Source organism: Neolamprologus multifasciatus, chromosome 20 (genome assembly GCF_963576455.1).
Source record: "Neolamprologus multifasciatus chromosome 20, fNeoMul1.2, whole genome shotgun sequence".
NCBI lineage: Eukaryota > Metazoa > Chordata > Actinopteri > Cichliformes > Cichlidae > Neolamprologus > Neolamprologus multifasciatus.
In genome coordinates this window covers 27,929,252-27,947,839 of record NC_140458.1, presented here as the reverse complement: position 1 = coordinate 27,947,839, position 18,588 = coordinate 27,929,252, and the positions used below count along the sequence as shown (strand labels likewise).

The 18,588-nt window shown below is 38.9% G+C and overlaps 1 protein-coding gene across 6 annotated transcripts; it reads right to left on the bottom strand.

The window, feature by feature from the left end:
• Positions 1–1,128: 1,128 nt before the first annotated feature.
• Positions 1,129–18,584, bottom strand: slc26a6.1 (solute carrier family 26 member 6, tandem duplicate 1). 6 transcript variants are annotated; one of them, XR_014871411.1, is made up of 19 exons: positions 18,119–18,419; positions 17,880–18,019; positions 17,016–17,126; positions 16,569–16,708; positions 16,237–16,401; positions 15,342–15,494; positions 14,580–14,662; positions 13,823–13,970; positions 9,283–9,396; positions 9,053–9,130; positions 8,550–8,645; positions 8,336–8,442; positions 7,998–8,067; positions 5,895–5,984; positions 4,788–4,949; positions 3,692–3,746; positions 3,174–3,298; positions 1,898–2,047; positions 1,129–1,784 (listed from the first exon to the last, which is right to left on the bottom strand). XR_014871411.1 is itself a non-coding variant. In XM_085144978.1 (19 exons), the coding sequence occupies exons 2-19, from the start codon at positions 18,262–18,264 to the stop codon at positions 2,018–2,020; spliced, it is 2,013 nt and encodes a 670-aa protein (XP_085001104.1). In that variant the 5' UTR covers positions 18,265–18,273; positions 18,469–18,584; the 3' UTR covers positions 1,129–2,017. The 6 variants fall into 6 exon arrangements, 3 of the variants coding, with proteins under 3 accessions (XP_085001104.1, XP_085001105.1, XP_085001103.1); XM_085144978.1 differs by adding an exon at positions 18,469–18,584 and having other exon boundaries at positions 1,129–2,047; positions 18,119–18,273; XM_085144979.1 differs by adding an exon at positions 18,469–18,569 and having other exon boundaries at positions 1,129–2,047; positions 18,119–18,264.
• Between the last annotated feature and the right edge of the window lie 4 nt (positions 18,585–18,588).

Genomic DNA, 18,588 nt, shown 5'->3' with positions numbered 1-18,588 from the left:
CATGTCAGTCAAAATGAACTATACTTTTGGATGCTGAATAGTTGTTCCCAATAAAACTAATTGTCTTCATTTCATTGCTTGAGTCATTATATACAAGTATAGTTTTCAAATGCTGTCAAGCAAATGTTATACTTTTTTTAATTATTATTTTTTCCTGGAAATGTCCCGGAAATTGAACAATTTCTCTCAGGTGAACTTCAGCTTTCACTGACAAGGAGGTGTGTGAAGTATTAGTTGTAACCAATGCCAAGCCGCTTGTTCACAATCACTCATGGATCAATCCCATGAACCCTCAATTGGGAAGCCTATATGAACTGAGCAGGACATAGTGTGTACCATTTCTACAATTCTGTGACACAAAAATGGAAGGTCAGTGTCAATATAAAATTGTACTTAGTAGTCAGTATAATCTTTTAGTGATATAAGTTTGCATATTATAGAATACTGCATGATGACCCTTTTATGACTTAGACTGTTGTTGGAATCAAGACTTGCTTTATAAATTCTTTCTCACAGTGATAATAGCTGAGCAAGCTGTTATCACTGTTATCACTCCTGCCAGGAAGAGGGGAGCTGGATGCTCTTATCTTCAAGAAGAGGGTCCACGTCCTTCAGAATAACACACACACACACATACACCTGAACCACTTTTATCTTCACTCCCTACATACTAACATTCCTCTGTTAATGAATAGACGTATTCACTGTTGTATTACTTTTGTATATAAATGAAGGCAAGTGCAGGAACAAAGCGCACATCACAGGGCCCCCACTCTGGTGTGAGCGTTCTGTGATCATGCCCTTGCAAGTAAAAACTGCAGCGTCTGTGTGTTTCTACCTTTAGATTCTTAGCTGAAGAAGTGTCTTTAGAATAAATCTCTTGACAGTCAGCATCGTGGAAGAGGGGTGAGGATGTGGGGGGGGGGGGGGACAAAACAGGGGAAGAGGGAGAAGACGCCAAAATACATGGGCCGATTCCTAATGAAATTAGGGCAACACTTGTTGACCATGTTGTCAATCACGGCCTCACAATGGATGAGGGAGGGTGCAACCAAATGTTGAAAGAACCACTGGGAATTCAATCATTCAAACATTTCATAGGGAGAACAGATATGTATAGTATTGGAAAGTAATCCAACATCTCATAATATCTCATGTTGAGTGTAGATTACTGTAATTTTACTGTAATCTGCACCACAAAGGATTGAAAGATTACCTCGTGGAGGTGGAAGAGGACCCCTTTTTACCCCACAGCAAGAGGAAGCCATTTGTGCAATGGTGATTGCAAACAATGCAATAAAGTTGAAAGAAACCCAAAGCACTGTCATAGAGGATAACGGTGTATTTGGCAATATTGGATCTGTGTCAATTGCAACAACTGACAGAGTGCTCAAGAGAAAAGAAATGCGCATGAAAGAATTGTACAAAGTGCCATTTGAACATAACAGTGAAAGTGAAGGAGATCTGTCACTAGTATGTACAGGTAAAACATGTCTTTTATTTATACTCTAACGTTCAGCACTGTAAACTGTTTTGTTTTGTGTAGTTTCATGCAGTAGACTAGCAATTCTGTATATATACTCACAGAACATACAAAATGCCCATCAGCGCTCTGTGTCTGCATTGTCATCAGGTATTATCAAGTCTCAACAGCTTAATGGATAAGGCGCTTCTCTTCAAAGCTAGGATGTTTGGGTTTGAGTCCTTTCTGGTGTGACAGATAGTGCTGCGGAGCAGCAGGTGTACTAGGCTCAAAACCAGGAGATTCATACTTTTCACTCTGCCTTGAAAATCAGCAAAATTTCAGAATCTTTAATAACAGCATGAAATGGAGAATACATTTGTTGTTACATTTATTTGTGGAAATACAAAAAAGCAAAGACTGAGAAAAGCCAACCTGAGAAATGTGCAACATGCAAATGCAAAAGAGCATTTCTGTCAAAAATAAATGGACGCCGTCCACCCCAGGGTTGTGTTTGGGGTCTGCTTTATGCAGGATTATTGTCCCTTTGTTGTTTTAACAAACGCTTGTGTCCGAGTTGATTTCCTGGTTAGAAGCAAAGAATAAACAGAGAAAATCTTTAAATATGTTGAAAAGCACACAATAGCAGATTACAGTTTAAATGAGCAATTTAAAGGAAAGAAAACCAGCGCAGCAAAATATCAGTTCACCAGATTTACAGTTCAATAGTTGTGAGTGTAAAAATCCCCCCAACAGAACAAAACAAACATAGTATTCACAACACGCATACAATTCTCCCAAGAGCTGTGACTGCACCTGTGACAATAAGTGTCCAAAATCTCAGTTTACTGGTAACTATGACTAAGCATTTTAATTTTATATTGGGTGAAATGATTGAATGAGCAAAGAGAGTTTTTGGACACAGGAATAATATTTTGTGATCCACACTGTCTCCTCTGGTCAGCCAGATCCAATCACCTTCATACATGATCTAAAATGCAACTGAAAAGACTCACATCCTCCCGCCTCAATCAGAGACAGTGTACCAGCCTACAGTCTGCTAAATTCACCTCTAACTAATTACACCCCTACCCTTCTTTCTTGTCTTTTCTTTTTTCAATTTGCATTTTCACACTTAGTATTTTTCAGCCTGTACTCACTACACTCTCAAGTGAGTGAGTCAGTTTCACAGATGCAGTAGTACAGTAGAGAGGAGCTGTAAACAGTTACATGTTCGATGTGGCTACACAAACACAGCAGAAAACCTGCTGCTCAACAAAACACATATTTTTAAATATTAGATAGATAGATAGATAGATAGATAGATAGATAGATAGATAGATAGATAGATAGATAGATAGATAGATAGATAGATAGATAGATAGATAGATAGATAGATAGATAGATAGATAGATAGATAGCACCATAGACTCATACTGATGACCTTAATATGTAAGGGCAAAATTTTATATACAACAGTAACAAAAGCAGCCAGAAAGTTTGATACAGGTATGTCTGTGAGACCTTTTGTCCTGATAAAAGTGGAGTTGAGCAGTTGCGATAGGCAGAATAAAAGAATTTTCTTTCTTTCTTTCTTTCTTTCTATCTATCTATCTATCTATCTATCTATCTATCTATCTATCTATCTATCTATCTATATATATATATATATATAGAGAGAGCGAGAGAGAGAGAGATATATGGTGCGTACCTCCAGAGACCTGGGCAGGATGGTGAGGCAGTGCTGGACGGCATGATGGACCGATGGAAAGAGACAGGAGCGGGGCAGGCTGTCTGGTATACAACCCTGAGTCTGGAGCTGGGATAAAACTTTCTCTGTAAACATGCAGAGAGAATTAGAAATGACAGAATTTACAGCATAATTTGAAATATTTACTGATGTTAATCACATGGAAAATGCTTCTACACTCCCATGTCTCATTAGAAAGACACAACCTGCCGTGTGTGCACTGACATACAAAAAAAGCTCCTAAAGAAAAAAAATGCGGTAGCTACATGAAGTTCAAAATGAAAGAAAAAGAAGCTTGAAGCAAAGCTCCAGTTGGGAGGGGTTGTGAGAACCTGACCTGTGGAAACAGTAACAGCCAAACCCAAGAGAAACGGAGGGTGTGTGTGTGGGTGTGTGCGTGAATGAGTGTGTGAGAGAGAAATAGAAGATAAGTCACTCTGTGGGAGATACAGTAAGAGCGCATGAAACATGAGGCTGACCTGGGCAAGCTGCCAGAAAAACACCGACACCCTGGATGTCCAAGACTTCTACAACCTGGTGAATACACACACAAACATAGGGATCTTGTGACCATATAAACAATATCATATAAAAGCACATGTATACATAGTGGGACAAATAGGTTTCAATTCTCCTTATCCATTAGATAAGAATTATGCAAAAGCTCTGCGTCAACATGCACACATGTGACGTTGTTAATCGCGTGTTTTTTTTAAATCTCACACGCAATCAGTATACGCTGGTCTTTTCTTACATAATCATTTCTTGCTAATATCTTTGATCAGCAAAAAGATACAAGGCTGACAGCTCTTTTTCCCTCCTGAAGCCTTGAGAAGTTAGTGAATACATCTGTTTGGTGATCCAATTTCTAAAGCTGAATTTATTTTTAGTGATATTGACGTAAAACAACTGACTGAATATTTCTCTAAACTATATTTTCTGTCTTATCTTTGACAAATGTGACAAAAAGTTGTAGGTAAAGAAAAGCTTTAGTTTAGTGAGAAAGAAAATGTCATTATTTTGTTCATTCAGCTTCAGTCTGTTGTAGTTTCCATCATATTCTCCACATTTGCTGCTGACACAACACTGATCTGCTCCATCACACACAAAAAAACCTGCAAAAAAACATTTCACTTTACTTTCAAACATGAAGATAAATTTCAGGAACTTAGAAATATTGTCTCAGAAAAATATATCTGGACTCTGTTTGACCTGGAGTCTTGTAGACTCTAGTCTTGTTTAATTATCTTGTCATTATTTAGCATCTTACCCATTTACATTAGCATTAGCATTATTTGTAGCATGTTACTGGCTTCTATAGATTTTATTCAGTAATTTTTTTTTTCTGGGTGATAGTGGAAAGAGAAGTTTTTTTCAGAGAACAAATAAAAAACCTACAATACTGCCCACTATGACAGTGCCTCAGAGAATAAGTTCCCTTTAGGCTGTTTAGAGTAAATATAAATATATCAAACAAATAAATTATTTCTTCCATGTTTAAAGTAACGTAATTTATTCAACATGAAACTTCATAGAAATGCATTAGCTGCATCCATCCTGCACTTCTCTCTTCACCTTGCAAAGTGCCGTCATGGCCACAGAGTCCATGAAGGTAACAGAGCTGAGATCCAGAACCAAGCAGTAGGTGTGCATGTGTGTCTGCGCTGGGGGGGAAGAAACCGAAGAAGCAACGATGTGAACTCCAGCTGAGTTTTCCTTCTGACCATGATTCACCGTCTCCAAGTTGCAAGAGGAAAGAAGTGAAGAGGAAAAGTTACAAGTGAAAAATTTACATTTCAGTGCTTCAAACATGCTTTTTTTCTATTTCAACTAGAGGGATCAAATCCAGTGCACAAATCCACACACATACAAGCACATTGCATAAGCATGGGGCTGGCGATGAAACTCAGAGTTACACTCAATGGACATTTTCACCGATTCAGTTTCTGGAAACATTCCTCAGAGATTTTGGTCCCACGCTGACGTGCCAGCATCACACAGTTGCTGCAGATTTGTCGGCTGCACATCCTTCACGTGAATCTCAAATTTCACCACATCCAAACGGTGCGCTATGGGATCTGGTGACCATGGAGATCATCTGAATACAGTGAACTGTTGATACAAGGTAGGATGGTGCCAAGTTTTCATGTTGTTTACACCAAATCCTGACCCTCCCATCTGAACATTGCAGCAGAAATCAAAACTCATCGGATGAGGGTACATTTTTCTAATTTTCTACTGTCCAGTTTTGCCAAATTGCAGCTTCGGTTTTTTGTCTTTAGCTGACAGGAGTGGTACTCAGTGTGGTCCTGTGGTGCTGCAGTTCGTTTGCTTCGACATTTGTGTTCAGAGATGCTCTTCATGGTTGTGATCTGTGATTATTTGATTTACTGTCGTTTTTCTGTTACCATGTCTACCATGTCGAGTCATTTTCCTCTGACCTCTGACATAAAAAGGCCATTCTTCCTTTAGAACTGCTGCTCACAGGATATTTTCTCTCTTTCATCCCATTCTTTGCAAACTGTAGAGATGGTCTTGTGGGAAAATTGCAGTAGATCAGCAGTTTGTGAAATACTCAGTCCAGCCTGTCTTTTCTCATCCTACGTTCAAAGTCACCTAAATCACCTGTCTCTGAGCTCAATGTGTGTGTGCATACGTGTATGTGTGTGTGTGTATTGGCACCTGTCTGATCTTTGTGAACACCAGTTCAGAGTTGGCAAAGTAAAGTGGACTTGAACATGTGAGTATCGTCACACCTGGAATTTGCTTCGCCTGTTAAGGAAAACAGACATGCATTTAACAGTGGACAGCATCCACAGTGTAACAGGTTACTGTAGTGACACATGGGCAGTACTTGCAGCAAAAGTCTGGTGCACTCACATTAAGGGACATTAGAAAAACAGATGTGTGCAGTACAGTAGGGTAACACCTGTGCCATCTCCTCTGTTCATTAAAAAAAGATGCTACTAGATATTGATGAAGGTATTTGTATATGTTCTCTATTTTGCTGTTATATTTTCAGCAGATGTATGGACAGACTTAATATTCATTATTTCGTCTTGATGCATTCTCAATCATCCAGGAAAATAAATCTCCAAAAGTTGATTCTGTTCATCTGGACGTAGCGTTTTCTGGGAGAAACGTTTCGTCACTCATCCAAGTGACTTCTTCAGTCTATTTATAAGATTGGGGAAACCTGCAGTCAGCTGAGACTGAAGAAGTCACTTGGATGAGTGACGAAACGTTTCTCCCAGAAAACGCTACGTTCAGATGAACAGAATCAACTTTTGGAAATATTCATTATTGTTACCATTAAATATCTATACACATAAAGACTTAAATTCTTCTTCATTTTAGGGTCAAACAGTTTAAGTCTATATAGCTATAGAAAAAAAAGGCTGTTTCTTATTGCTCAAATATAACATGACCCTGAGACTTAACTGCTAACCGCTAAGTTAAAGAGTAAGAAAATGGCTGTTTGTATTTAGACTTTAGAGACATGGGTTCTTTTTTTGTCAGCTAATCTGGATCTTTTGCTGGGGAATCTGTGATTCATGTAGGGTCTTCTACAGGGAATTCCACTGTATACAATACCACAGCATCTATGATGTAAGAGGAAGAACATACACAGAGGGGAGATGTGCAGCAGCCACCAGAGTAACAGACTGAGGAGAGAATCGAGTGGAGGGAACAGAGAGTGAGAAGTTGAGAGGAAGTCACTGATGCTCTGTGCCCAGACAGATTGCCTTGGGTTGCAGTTTGGTGTTTTGATGTGTGACAGATGGTCGGTTTCAGCCTGGGGTATATTTTTAGTAGGTTTTGGCTCTGTGACAGTTTCACTTAATAAAACCTGACCTGAGGAAGAAAATGTGGTTTGTTATTGGGTGTCAGTTTGTATGCTTTATCTGTCAGTGGGGGGTTTAGTACTTTATATCATCAACATAAACAACGGTTTGATGAGGGCGAAGGGATTTAATAGCTGTGATGCATGCATACACAGCTACTGAAATATTCCAGCTTAAATATATCTACGTATTTCCCAAAGGCTTTTCCATTATGTCAAAAAAATCTACAAAAAGTCTTTCACGCTGACGTTGATGTTGCTGTGTTTATGCTAATTTGCACACCAGCCTCTGTCTGAAAGATTGATGTGCAGATACAAAACAAGCTGTGGAGAATTCATAATTGACTGGCTTTCATACTGATACCACTTTACATACGCTAGCTCACAGACTGCAGCCAGCCAGGATCATCAGGAGTCGTGTAATGTCAGCGTGATTCATCTCTGCCAATCAATAAATCGTTGTAGCTCTTCACATTTTAATAGCCCATGACCCAATTATGAACGACTGGATTATTAACCCTCATCCTACAGACATATTTTACACATCTGGATACGAGGAATACTTCGCCTTAACGAGCAAATATAAAGGGTGTGTAAAACTGAACCTGATCATGGAAATGGGCTTAAATCACAGAGAGATGCTGAAGGAGGGGAAACCCCAAATAAAAGTGTAATAAGAAGTCTGAAGAGAGTTTAAATTCAGTCAGTTCTGCAGCTGTGTAGTGAAACCTCATTGATACTCTGACCTTATAAGAATTTCAAAGAATCTCTTCTTTAGATCAACGACAGTCATGTTCTCAACGTTTATAGTCGCTTGGAAAAGATTTCAAAGTTAAAACTGTAACAAAACAGAACAGGGACTTCACTGGGGTTGTGTTTTAATGATTTTCTGATTTTCTTTTTGTTGTTGTGAGATGGATTTATATTTTTCTGAAGTTTACCTCAAGGTAGAGCTCCACATCTCTGTAACAGTCTGTACCAGGAATGTGACCCAAAACAACGGTGGTGGAGCTGGAAGATGAGGACAAGATGAAAAGTGTGAGAGAGACAGAGGGGAATACTGATGAGTGCACATGTCGTCCTGAGTCCTGAGGGGGGAGAGAAACAGACAATGGAACCTTTTAAACCATATAAAAGTATGTGAAGCAATGACTTTGTGAAAACATAATAAATGTTGGCAGGGACTTCTGGATTTTCACTCCAAAATAAATACAGTGATCATTTTTTTCTTTTGGTCCAAAATGCTCCATGTAAGGTTTGTAAAATCACATTCACTCACTGTTGTGTCCTGTAAAGGAGTGTGACCAGAGAGAAGACGACAGCCACAGCCAGACCCAGATCCAAGTTAAAAATGAAGGTGGATGTCAGTGACACTATCCACACGAGCTAAAGGAAAGCAGGGAGATGAGAGGGAAAATTCCTGGATCAGTCCTGGAATGGTGTTTGTAGCTGTTTCTGTGCAATGATTATCGATGTGTGTGTGCCAAGCCCACCAGGTCTAATCTGTCAGATTTCCAGAGCAGACGCACATCTCTGAACTGAGCCAGTATGCCCTGAAGGTTCACCACGATAATCACTGCCAGCACTGCCTGGTACACACAGCAAACCATTACCCAACATTGGCTTAGACACGTGAATCACCCTGGTGATCGTTTCCATGCTTTAGGGAAAGTAAAGGTGCCTGCAGAACTGCAAACACAAACTTCTGCGGCATTTGTTTCCATTACAACAACAGTGGATTGCTTTGTTGTCTCATTCTCTTAGCGTTACGAGACATTGACTCACCTCATTTCATGTCCTGTAATCACGTGTAAACTTGCCAGAAAGAAGTTCTTACTTATCATCAAAATAATACTAAAAACTTTAAATATTCCATTTCTCTGTTGCTTTCTGGAAAATGTGACTGCCATGGGTGAGAGTCTGGTGATTTGAACTCTAGCTGCAACAACTTGTATAATAAACATTAATAATACCTGTTATGTTAGATTCGCTTTACCTTTGGCAGCTGCTCGAAGAGATAACCAATCTCCAACAAGACTGTCAGAATCAACAGAGCTGACACCAGACCAGCCATCTAAGAATATGAACAAAAAGAACACCGCAAGCAAAGAAGAAAATGACTTACAGCACATTATGAGACTCATAACGTTTTAGTAGGTGCTATTTTAGCCTGATTAAAAATGTGTTTAGCTGAAGGGAGCTGGACTTCTGAAAAAGATAATTGACCTGTGTTTTGACACCGATGCTTTCCTGGATCGTGCTGCGAGAAAAGGAGCAGCTGACAGCAAAGCACTGAAACATCCCTCCAATGGTGTTACACAGACCCAGGGCCAGCAGGTCCTGAGGCAGGGACATACAGCTGAGTCCACATCTTTAAATGGCTAAATGACTAGCTACATCACATTTATCACTTATATTTGATTTCTACATGTTCTGTATCTACAGTACATCACCCTACTCTTCATTTTTGCCCTGCCCTGGGATGCACGGGCAGAAAACTCTGACTTACTCTCAGTCGTCTCTACAGCAGATTTAACAATGAGGCTAAAAAAGGAAGTAGTTGCAGTGAATTGTTCAAAGAAGATTCATCCAGGAAAGTCAGACAAACTTCAAAAAAAGAGTTTGAAGGGAATCAAAGCTTGCGTCATCACTGAGGTTCAGCAAGTGTGCCTACATTTGCAGAAATCTCCAGAAGGCACTGGAAGTGCAGTTTCATTAACCCTCATAATGTCCCCCCGATTTCCATACAACTGGGGTGATCAGGGGTCAAAACTGTCCCCGCTTCATTTGAGTGTTTTTTAAAGTATAAAGTATAAATTGTCAATCAATTCAGTGTTACATCTTAGTTTTACTTAAGACCAACACATTAACACAAAATTTACCCAACATTTTACATTTTAGGGCCACCACACCTTGTTTACAAAAAATACACCCTGTTTTTTAAGCGAAAATAAAACAAGAAAATTAAATATTTAATTGTTTAGATAATTTTGACTATCTGACTAACTACAGAGTGCTGTATGTTGAACTTTAGTGAGAATTTTTTTTTTTGAACCATTTAAATTTTTTAAATGGCAGCACATAATCACACCTGTGGTCCTCAGGGGTCAAAAATGTCCCCACTTCATTTGACTGTTTTTTAAAGTATAAAGTATAAATTGTCAATCAAGTCAGTGTTACACCTTAGTTTTACTTAAGACCAACACATTAACACAAAATTTACCCAACATTTTACATTTTAGGGCCACCACACCTTGTTTACAAAAAATACACCCTGTTTTTTAAGCGAAAATAAAACAAGAAAATTAAATATTTAATTGTTTAGATAATTTTGACTATCTGACTAACTACAGAGTGCTGTATGTTGAACTTTAGTGAGAATTTTTTTTTTGAACCATTTAAATTTTTTAAATGGCAGCACATAATCACACCTGTGGTCCTCAGGGGTCAAAAATGTCCCCACTTCATTTGACTGTTTTTTAAAGTATAAAGTATAAATTGTCAATCAATTCAGTGTTACATCTTAGTTTTACTTAAGACCAACACATTAACACAAAATTTACCCAACATTTTACATTTTAGGGCCACCACACCTTGTTTACATAAAGTACACTGTGTTTTCGAGTGTAAATAAAACAAGAAAATAAAATATTTAATTGTTTAGATAATTTTGACTATTTGTCTAACTAAAGAGTGCTGTATGTTGAACTTTAGTGAGAAAGTTTTTTTTCAAGCGTTTATAAATTTTAAATGGCAGCACATAATAACACCCGTGGTCCTCAGGGGTCAAAAATGTCCCCACTTCATTTGACTGTTTTTTCAAGTATAAATTATAAATTGTCAATCAATTCAGTGTTACACCTTAGTTTTATTTAAGACCAACACATTAACACAAAATTTACCCAACATTTTACATTTTAGGGCCACCACACCTTGTTTACATAAAGTACACTGTGTTTTTGAGCAAAAACAAATTGAGAAAATAAAATATTTAAATGTTCAGATAATTTTGACTATCTGAATAACTACAGAGTGCTGTATGTTGAACTTTAGTGAGAAAGTTTTTTTTGAACCATTTATAAATTTTATATGGCAGCACATAATCACACCTGTGGTCCTCAGGGGTCAAAAATGTCCCCATCTGGTTTGATTGATACTTAATTAATATGAAGTCGATTTTTTCCCCCACTTTTAATTAAAACTTAATTCAAACATTTTTAAACATTTTTTTTATTCCATTTCAAATTTAAGTCTGATAAAAACCTCATAAAAATGATTTTTTTTCTTTGTTTTTGGGTAAAAAATAAATTAAATCATCAGTTATCGTGATTATCGTTTCACAACCAGAGTCGGTTGCTTTAACAGATGATCACAGACGGGTTTATGTCAAAGTTAATTTAGAAAGCTGTTTTTAAACTACTTAAAGTTTTTTACTGGCAGCAAATAATCACATCTGTTGTCCTCTGGGCTCAAAAATGACCCCGTTTGCTTTGACTGTTTATAAAGCAAGAAGTATAAAATATCATCCATCTCTGTGTTTCAAGGTTTTATTCAACTTTATTCCAACTCATTACCTGACAGTTTTCTATATTTTGGCATGATAGGACACCAGGGCATGAGTCTGAGTGAACACATGAGAGCCTGAAGCAAGAACAAAGGCGTGTCCATGTTTTACCCAAGTGCAGGAGGAAGCTCAGGTTCATTCCTCTGTACTGGTCCCATCAGGAGGAAGCTCAGGTTTATTCCTCTGCACTGGTCCCATCATGGACAGCTTTCTTTCTGCACTTGCAGGCCAAGGGTCATATACAGTAAACAAGTTGTTACAGGTGATTGTTTTCTTTTGGAAACCTTCTGCAATGTTAGGGACAACTGGCGTGTCCTGACTGCAGGAGACGGTTTGCCATCGTACACTAGCATGTTCCATGTACAGCTGGACCTGCATCACATGCTGCCCATGTTTTTATCTCATCCCTGGTTTACTTGGATGTTCTGTTGGACAGAGTCCTCTGAAGGGGACTTGGTGCTCATACAGTCAGATCAGTACCAGGGTCTGACATCACAGCAGGAGACACGCCCACTTGCTCCATACACCTCAAATGGGAGCACGTTTGTGTCATGAACGATGATCATCTATTGTGTCTTTATCAAGAAATGATATCCTTTTTGTGCTTCTATGATTAATCTTGTGTCACCTTTAAAACTACTCTACCAGACTCAGGATGTCATAAACTGGCCGTAGCGACTCTACTGGATGCTCGGCAGTAAGAATCAACACACACACATACGCCTACAGCTGCATTCGGTCCATTTTTCTTCCTCTCTCGTTGTCCCTCCTTGTTCGTCATTGAGTTGGCTGTAGAGCAGGTCATCTGCTGATTGGATGGTTGTTGGTTCAATCTCTGTGTGCTCTAGTCTGGAGTTCTTACCAAGGTGTCCTTGGGCAAGTTACTGAACCCCAACTTGGTCTCTGATGCATCCATTGGCATGTAAACGTTCAAAGGCAGAATACAAGCAGAATACACTGTGTGTAATGCTTTCAGTACTCGAGTAGAAAAGTAACTGAAGGAGTATGGGACCTGGCACATGTGCTTGGACTGTGGTAGATCGTCTTTCTCTGAGGCCCATGAGAGAGTCATGCATCGTCTGACACTGGGAAGGATAGAAGACCAGATCAATGTTTCCTCACATTACTGCAAATATTCCTCTGTCTCAGCTGACTCCTCTTTCCTGCTTGATTCTTTGTCTTCATCATAATTAAAATAGAAGATGTGCAGTCCTCTGACACATCTTCTATTTCAGTTTCACATCCTGAAAATTCAAGAAACTTCAAGAAGCCCAGTCACTTTCTTTCCAAGCTCCTCAGACTACCAAGCCCTGGAGGCCTGAGAACCTACTTGAACATAGTTCAGATTCTTCATCACTTTCCTTCACTTCATAGCCTTCTTCCACTTCTGCAGGTGGGTGATGTGCTTTTTCAGAGAAAGGTTAACATGTGCTCTAAATATTGGCTATATTTTCATTATCTTCTAACCCTGGATCTTCCTGAACATTGATTCTCCCTCCTCATTATACTAGAGGACAATATGTGCTTTGTCCTGCTGGTCATTGCTTTGCACAACATGGTAAAAAAATGTATGCTCATCAAAGTATGCAAATCTCTAGTGCAATGGAGGCTTGTGAGCTACTTTCTGTGTATGTATTATTGTAGGGTCGACCTTACAATACGAAGCACTTTGATGCGACTGTTGTTGTGATTCGGTGCTGTGTAAATAAACTTTCATTGAATATAGAGCACCTGCCTCCTCATTGTGCTGCCTGTTGTTGTTGTTGTTTTGGTTGTTATGACCAGTGCTTGACCCCACACATCAGTGATCCAAGATCAAAGATGTTTGAAAGCAGTATGTTGTGAAAATACGGCTCTTTGCAACACTTTGTACTTTGGGGTCATTTTTGACCCCTGAGGACAGCAGCTGTTATAAAATCCAATAAAAACCCCATAAATAAATCAAATTACTTAAAACTTATTCCAATCACGCATAGTATAGTAATGAATAACTTCTGTTATTTTCAGACCATTTAATGAATAAAAAACACATTTTTGATAGCAAAAGATTTCTTTAGAGGACAAAAATGACCCGTGGACATCACAAGGGTTAAAACACCTTTAATTACCTTCACTTCTCTCAGTTTCTCTGCACAATATTGAAACAAATAACAGAGTATGTATTTTCTGATCTGAGTTAAACTGTTATTGGGGTGAATGTACCTGACTCGGGTCCACACAGTAGCCATGTTTGTTGGCAAACATTGAGCCCATGGCTGAGAGGAAACTGAAGCCAATCAAAGCCATGGACAGAGCTGGAATGAAAAGCTCTCTGAACTGAGACAAGGAGGGAAGAGCTGGGGGAGACAGGCTGGAGAGGAGCAGGAGGAGGAGGAGAGGTTCTTTGACTCAGTGACTAAGATATTATTAAAAGGAAAGAAATTATGATATACAGTATTATAAAGAATTATGACTACCTTGTGAATTATTCATCATAACACAGCATTTTCTTAAAGCTGTCAGGTACAATGTGACAAAGCTAGCAGCACATTTGCAATATGACAACAAAAGCATGAAGAACTGATACTTTTCTTCTCATAGAAATATTTGTGAGCCACAGTTTAGATGTTATGTGTCATTTTTCTTTGCATGATATTAACACTTTAAAGCTAATAGGTAAATAAAAGCAGTATAATGTCTTTTTCTGCCAAAAATCTACTTGACTCACTTTGAGTTAGAGAGAATTAAATTTTTCTGGAGTCACATTAAAATGATTCATTTCAGACCATTATTCTAAAAGGATTTTTCAGAGTCTTTTTGTTGCTTTTGTGTTGGAGGGAATATTACATTTGACAGTTAGAAGTTAGCATTTCCAGCTTGACAATCATTGACAATCGTGACTATTTGATTTTTTTAAAAAAAAAAGAAAAAGCAAATCTAAATGACTAAAGCAAACAAATAATAACCCAGTTCTACTGACCCACTGGGTATGTGTCCCACCACCTGGACTCTGTGCTGTCCAGCCAGATCCATCTGTACTGACAGGAGGGTGCTGAGAACAATCTATGAGAGAAAAGCAGTGGAAGTGACATTTTCTGCACTGAATGTTCACTTTGGAAAAGAAGAATATAAAGTAATCTGCATCCCAATATCACATAAATCGGTCAGTTCAAGTACACACTGACATAAACAGATATATGATCAGAGTCTTGTCTATTAACTGATAAAACTAGCCTTTGTCTTAAAGCTTTTCCCCTATGATATACTACAAAACCTACAATTGTATATAACTGAAAACATGAAGCATAAAAAACAGATCAAATGTCCGGAGTTCTTTTGCATGCAGTACGTTTTTTACCTCTCTCGCTCTCTTTTTTTGTTATAAAATTAAATAGCTGTGTAATTACACAGCTGTAATTACATTAAAAAAAATGTTACAGTAATCCTAAATTGAAATCTTTAAATTACTTGAAGAACTGAGAAGCAGTAAAAACAAACAAATTCAATTCTTATCAACACATCAGACAAGAGAATGATGATTAACCAGTGTCCAGGTGCACATATTTGCTGTATGTGGAGAATCGTGGCTTTGGAGATAAAAACAGATTATTATATAATTATGAGTCATTCATCAGTTCATCACCGTGGCATCTGTCCATCTGGGTGCATCTTATGGACATGAGTCTACTGTTTATGTGTTTGTGTGTGTGTGTGCATGTGTGTGTGTCGGTGTGTGTGTCACCAGTATAAGCTCCCATGGTATGGCGACAGGCAGTTTGTTCTTAAACCGCTCATTCAGCAGTTTGCCTCCGATGAGCATCACCAAAGAAACCAAAGAGACTAACAGAGTTCCTGTTACAGCATTGGTCACTCCATACAGAACATCTATGAAAGTCTGCAAGACACACACACACGCACACACACACACACACACACACACACACACACACACACACACACACACACACACACACACACAGAGTTATCCCATGATTTGCAAGATTCAGGAGAAACCCTTCCTCTCTGAAGGTGGAACCAAACGGCTCACACTCATTGAAGTGGCTGACTAGCACTACTGTGAAAATGGAAAATGTTGCATCAATCCTTCCAGCTGCACTTTCAAATTATAGGACCTGCTTTAATAACGCAGCAGGAAACTGCATTTCCTCTTACGGCCACCTGAGGCAGCTCCAAAAGAATATACTTACATGTCGAAATGCCCAACTAAATGGTTTTCACATTTTCAGATTCATGTGCTCTAGTGCACATCAAACCTTACAGTTCAGTGGCTCTGGAGGAAATCAACCACCTGCAAAGTGCTGAGAAAACACCCTGACACTTAAGAAGTGCAATGCTGTCAGTGTAGAGGTGACACGATGTGTCTTTGAAGGAGTTTAATTTGCACCACGTAGTGCCAAAGAAAAAAGAAATCAATTTACAGCCACGGCCCATGCAGTTAGGAGGTGTCATTAGATTATTTCTTTATTCCTGATTAAAAAAAAGGTCACAGAGAGGTTTTTTTTACACAAAATCTAGAAAAAAAGATGATGCTTTCCACTGTTTCTTGTTTCTGGGCTTACTTATTTCAGCTCAAAGGTGGCATGCATGTGCATGATAGTGCAGATGTTTCAACTGACCCTAGGTAAAGCCAGCTGTCCAGTATGTTTCTGTACTGGTGCTCCTGTCATTAGTGGCAGCTGTACGATGATCATGTGCAGGCCGACTGCTGTGGTGTAGGCTCTGATTACATGATCCGACAGCCAGCGGCACACAACACCTCCCCGCAGCAGGTACAAAAGGAGCTAAAGACACACAAACGCAGACACAAGAAGGTTTAGTATTTCCATTTTGACTGAGTGCCACTCTAGTCTTAATTAATTAAAAAATAAATGAATGGTAGTTTACAAAATATCAGAATCACAATTCTGGATGTGTGTGTGTGTGTGTGTATGTGTGTGTTTGTGCGTACTTGTATTAGGCCACAAAGGAAGGTGACTTGCACCGTTACGTTTACTTTGGCTGCTTCAACAGCTGCTTCATCACCGTCGCTAAGCAACTCCACATTAGCTGTCACAGTCCCAATCATGATGGACAGGACGGCAAAGGGACCTGTCACACTCACACACACACACACACACACACACACACACACACACACACACACACACACACACACACACACACACACACACACACAGAGCAGCAGAACTACTTTACTCTTTCCTGAAGTATCTTTAGTTACCGAATTAGGCTTTAATTAGTAAAACGATTGAATAAGACAAATACTTTTTAAACGATTAAATTATTCTTTTGCAACAGAAAAAATTCCTAAGAGATTTTCAGAGGTGCTCATGGAAACGTCACTGTATGGAATGACTGTAGGAAAATCCAGAAAAGCGTCAAATGTAAGAATCACCGATGGAGAGGTGTCTGGATGTGCCAAAGATGAAGTAGACGATCAGAGGATAAAGAGAAGCGTACAGACCAAATGCTGGAGGAATTCCTGCCAACATGGCATTGGCCATACCTGGAAAAGAATAAAGGAGGCGGCTGTGCAAATCAGTGTTGAATAAATCTGTGGATAATATAGGTGCCAATATTCACATTTACACTCATTCTAAACCATTCAGCAAATTTGAATGAAACTGGGTTCATATGAAGTCTGATATGAACTTGAAATGATAAATCTTAGCTCAATTTGACACTTTGTCTGTAATGCTGCAACGCAACGTTATATGTTTTTTAATTATTTTCTTTCACAATGTGCTGTGACCTCTAGAACTGGCAGTTGCAGTTTCCATTTTTAAATAATTAAAACGTGTGGCCAGGCTTACATATTTATCCAATGAAAGCAATGTTTCTCTGCATCACAACCTCCCACCTACACACTACACCTTAACCTTACAGGCTGTAAAATGCAGAAACTTAAACGTGATTGTGAATTAGCTATTTTAGATGTTATATTTGGATTCAGCATATTAAATTTTACAAGAAAGAAACAGCTCACTTAAGTGCTTAAATGAAGGTTAGGGCCACAAAGTTGCCACAAAGATCTATGTGAAAGTTTGATGGATTTAATAATTTATTGTTGGTTAAAGATTATTATAGTTCTTTAGTCTCTGTCAATCAAAGTCATATTGTAAATCTTAATGAGATAAAGTAAAAAAAAAAAAAAAAAGGAAGCCTTTATAGATTTGTGAGTGAAGGTATTGTGGCAGACTGTAGTTTAGACTCTTTTATGACTTTTATGATACTCTTTTATCTGTTGCTGTAGCCTAACCCTGGGGTAGATGCATGATCCCAACGCTGATGCCAGACACCAGATCTCCGACGGCGTTGTGTCTGACGGAGTAATGTGGGAGCCATGACAGGATGGGAATAACCTCCAGCACGAAGCTTTTTATCCTGGAACCAGAACACCTGGAAGAAAACACGCACAAGCTATCAGCTATAAAGCCTCAGATAGACACGGCTGGGTCAAACGCAGTAAGGCCAAAAAAATATTATCCTTTGACTCACCGACATTGTGACTTTACCCTCTCTGAAAGTGACAGACACTTCTTTTCTAGCCTCTGCCCGAGGAGATCCAGCTGTGCTTCGTCCAGGGCGTGTGCGAGAACAAGCTGCCTGGAGCGTGGCCGGTCATTTTGCTCAACGTTGTCCATCTGAAATAACTGTGGAAGATTACTGAGAGCACAGTGAAGTTTCATTCTGCCTGTGTTTGAACACTGTGTGTTTGTTTAATGTGCCCCGCTGACCTGTTGTCATGTGTGCCAAATCTGTGAATAAAGTCACATGACAAAAGCGAAAAGAAGCACTTCTTCAGGAAAACTTAAACAAATTAAAGCAGTGAATGAAAAAAGACTTACTTAATCTCTATCAGCAAGAAGCCGCATTATTACAAAGAGATCACTTGGGTGACAGTGAGAGTCTGCATGTATTAGGGTAAAGCACACACACACGCTTTCACAGGCTTTCACACGCTTTCA

Bases quoted from the DNA above. Each gene is read 5' to 3' on its own strand.
- slc26a6.1 (XM_085144977.1), bottom strand. From the start codon at position 18,309: ATGAAACTTCACTGTGCTCTCAGTAATCTTCCACAGTTATTTCAGATG. The intron at 16,709-17,015 runs GTGATTCTTACA...TGAGTGTGACAG, and splicing joins ATCCAGACACCTCTCCATCG to GTCCCTTTGCCGTCCTGTCC. The intron at 2,048-3,173 runs GTACGCACCATA...GCTTCTAACCAG, and splicing joins TCCTGCCCAGGTCTCTGGAG to GAAATCAACTCGGACACAAG.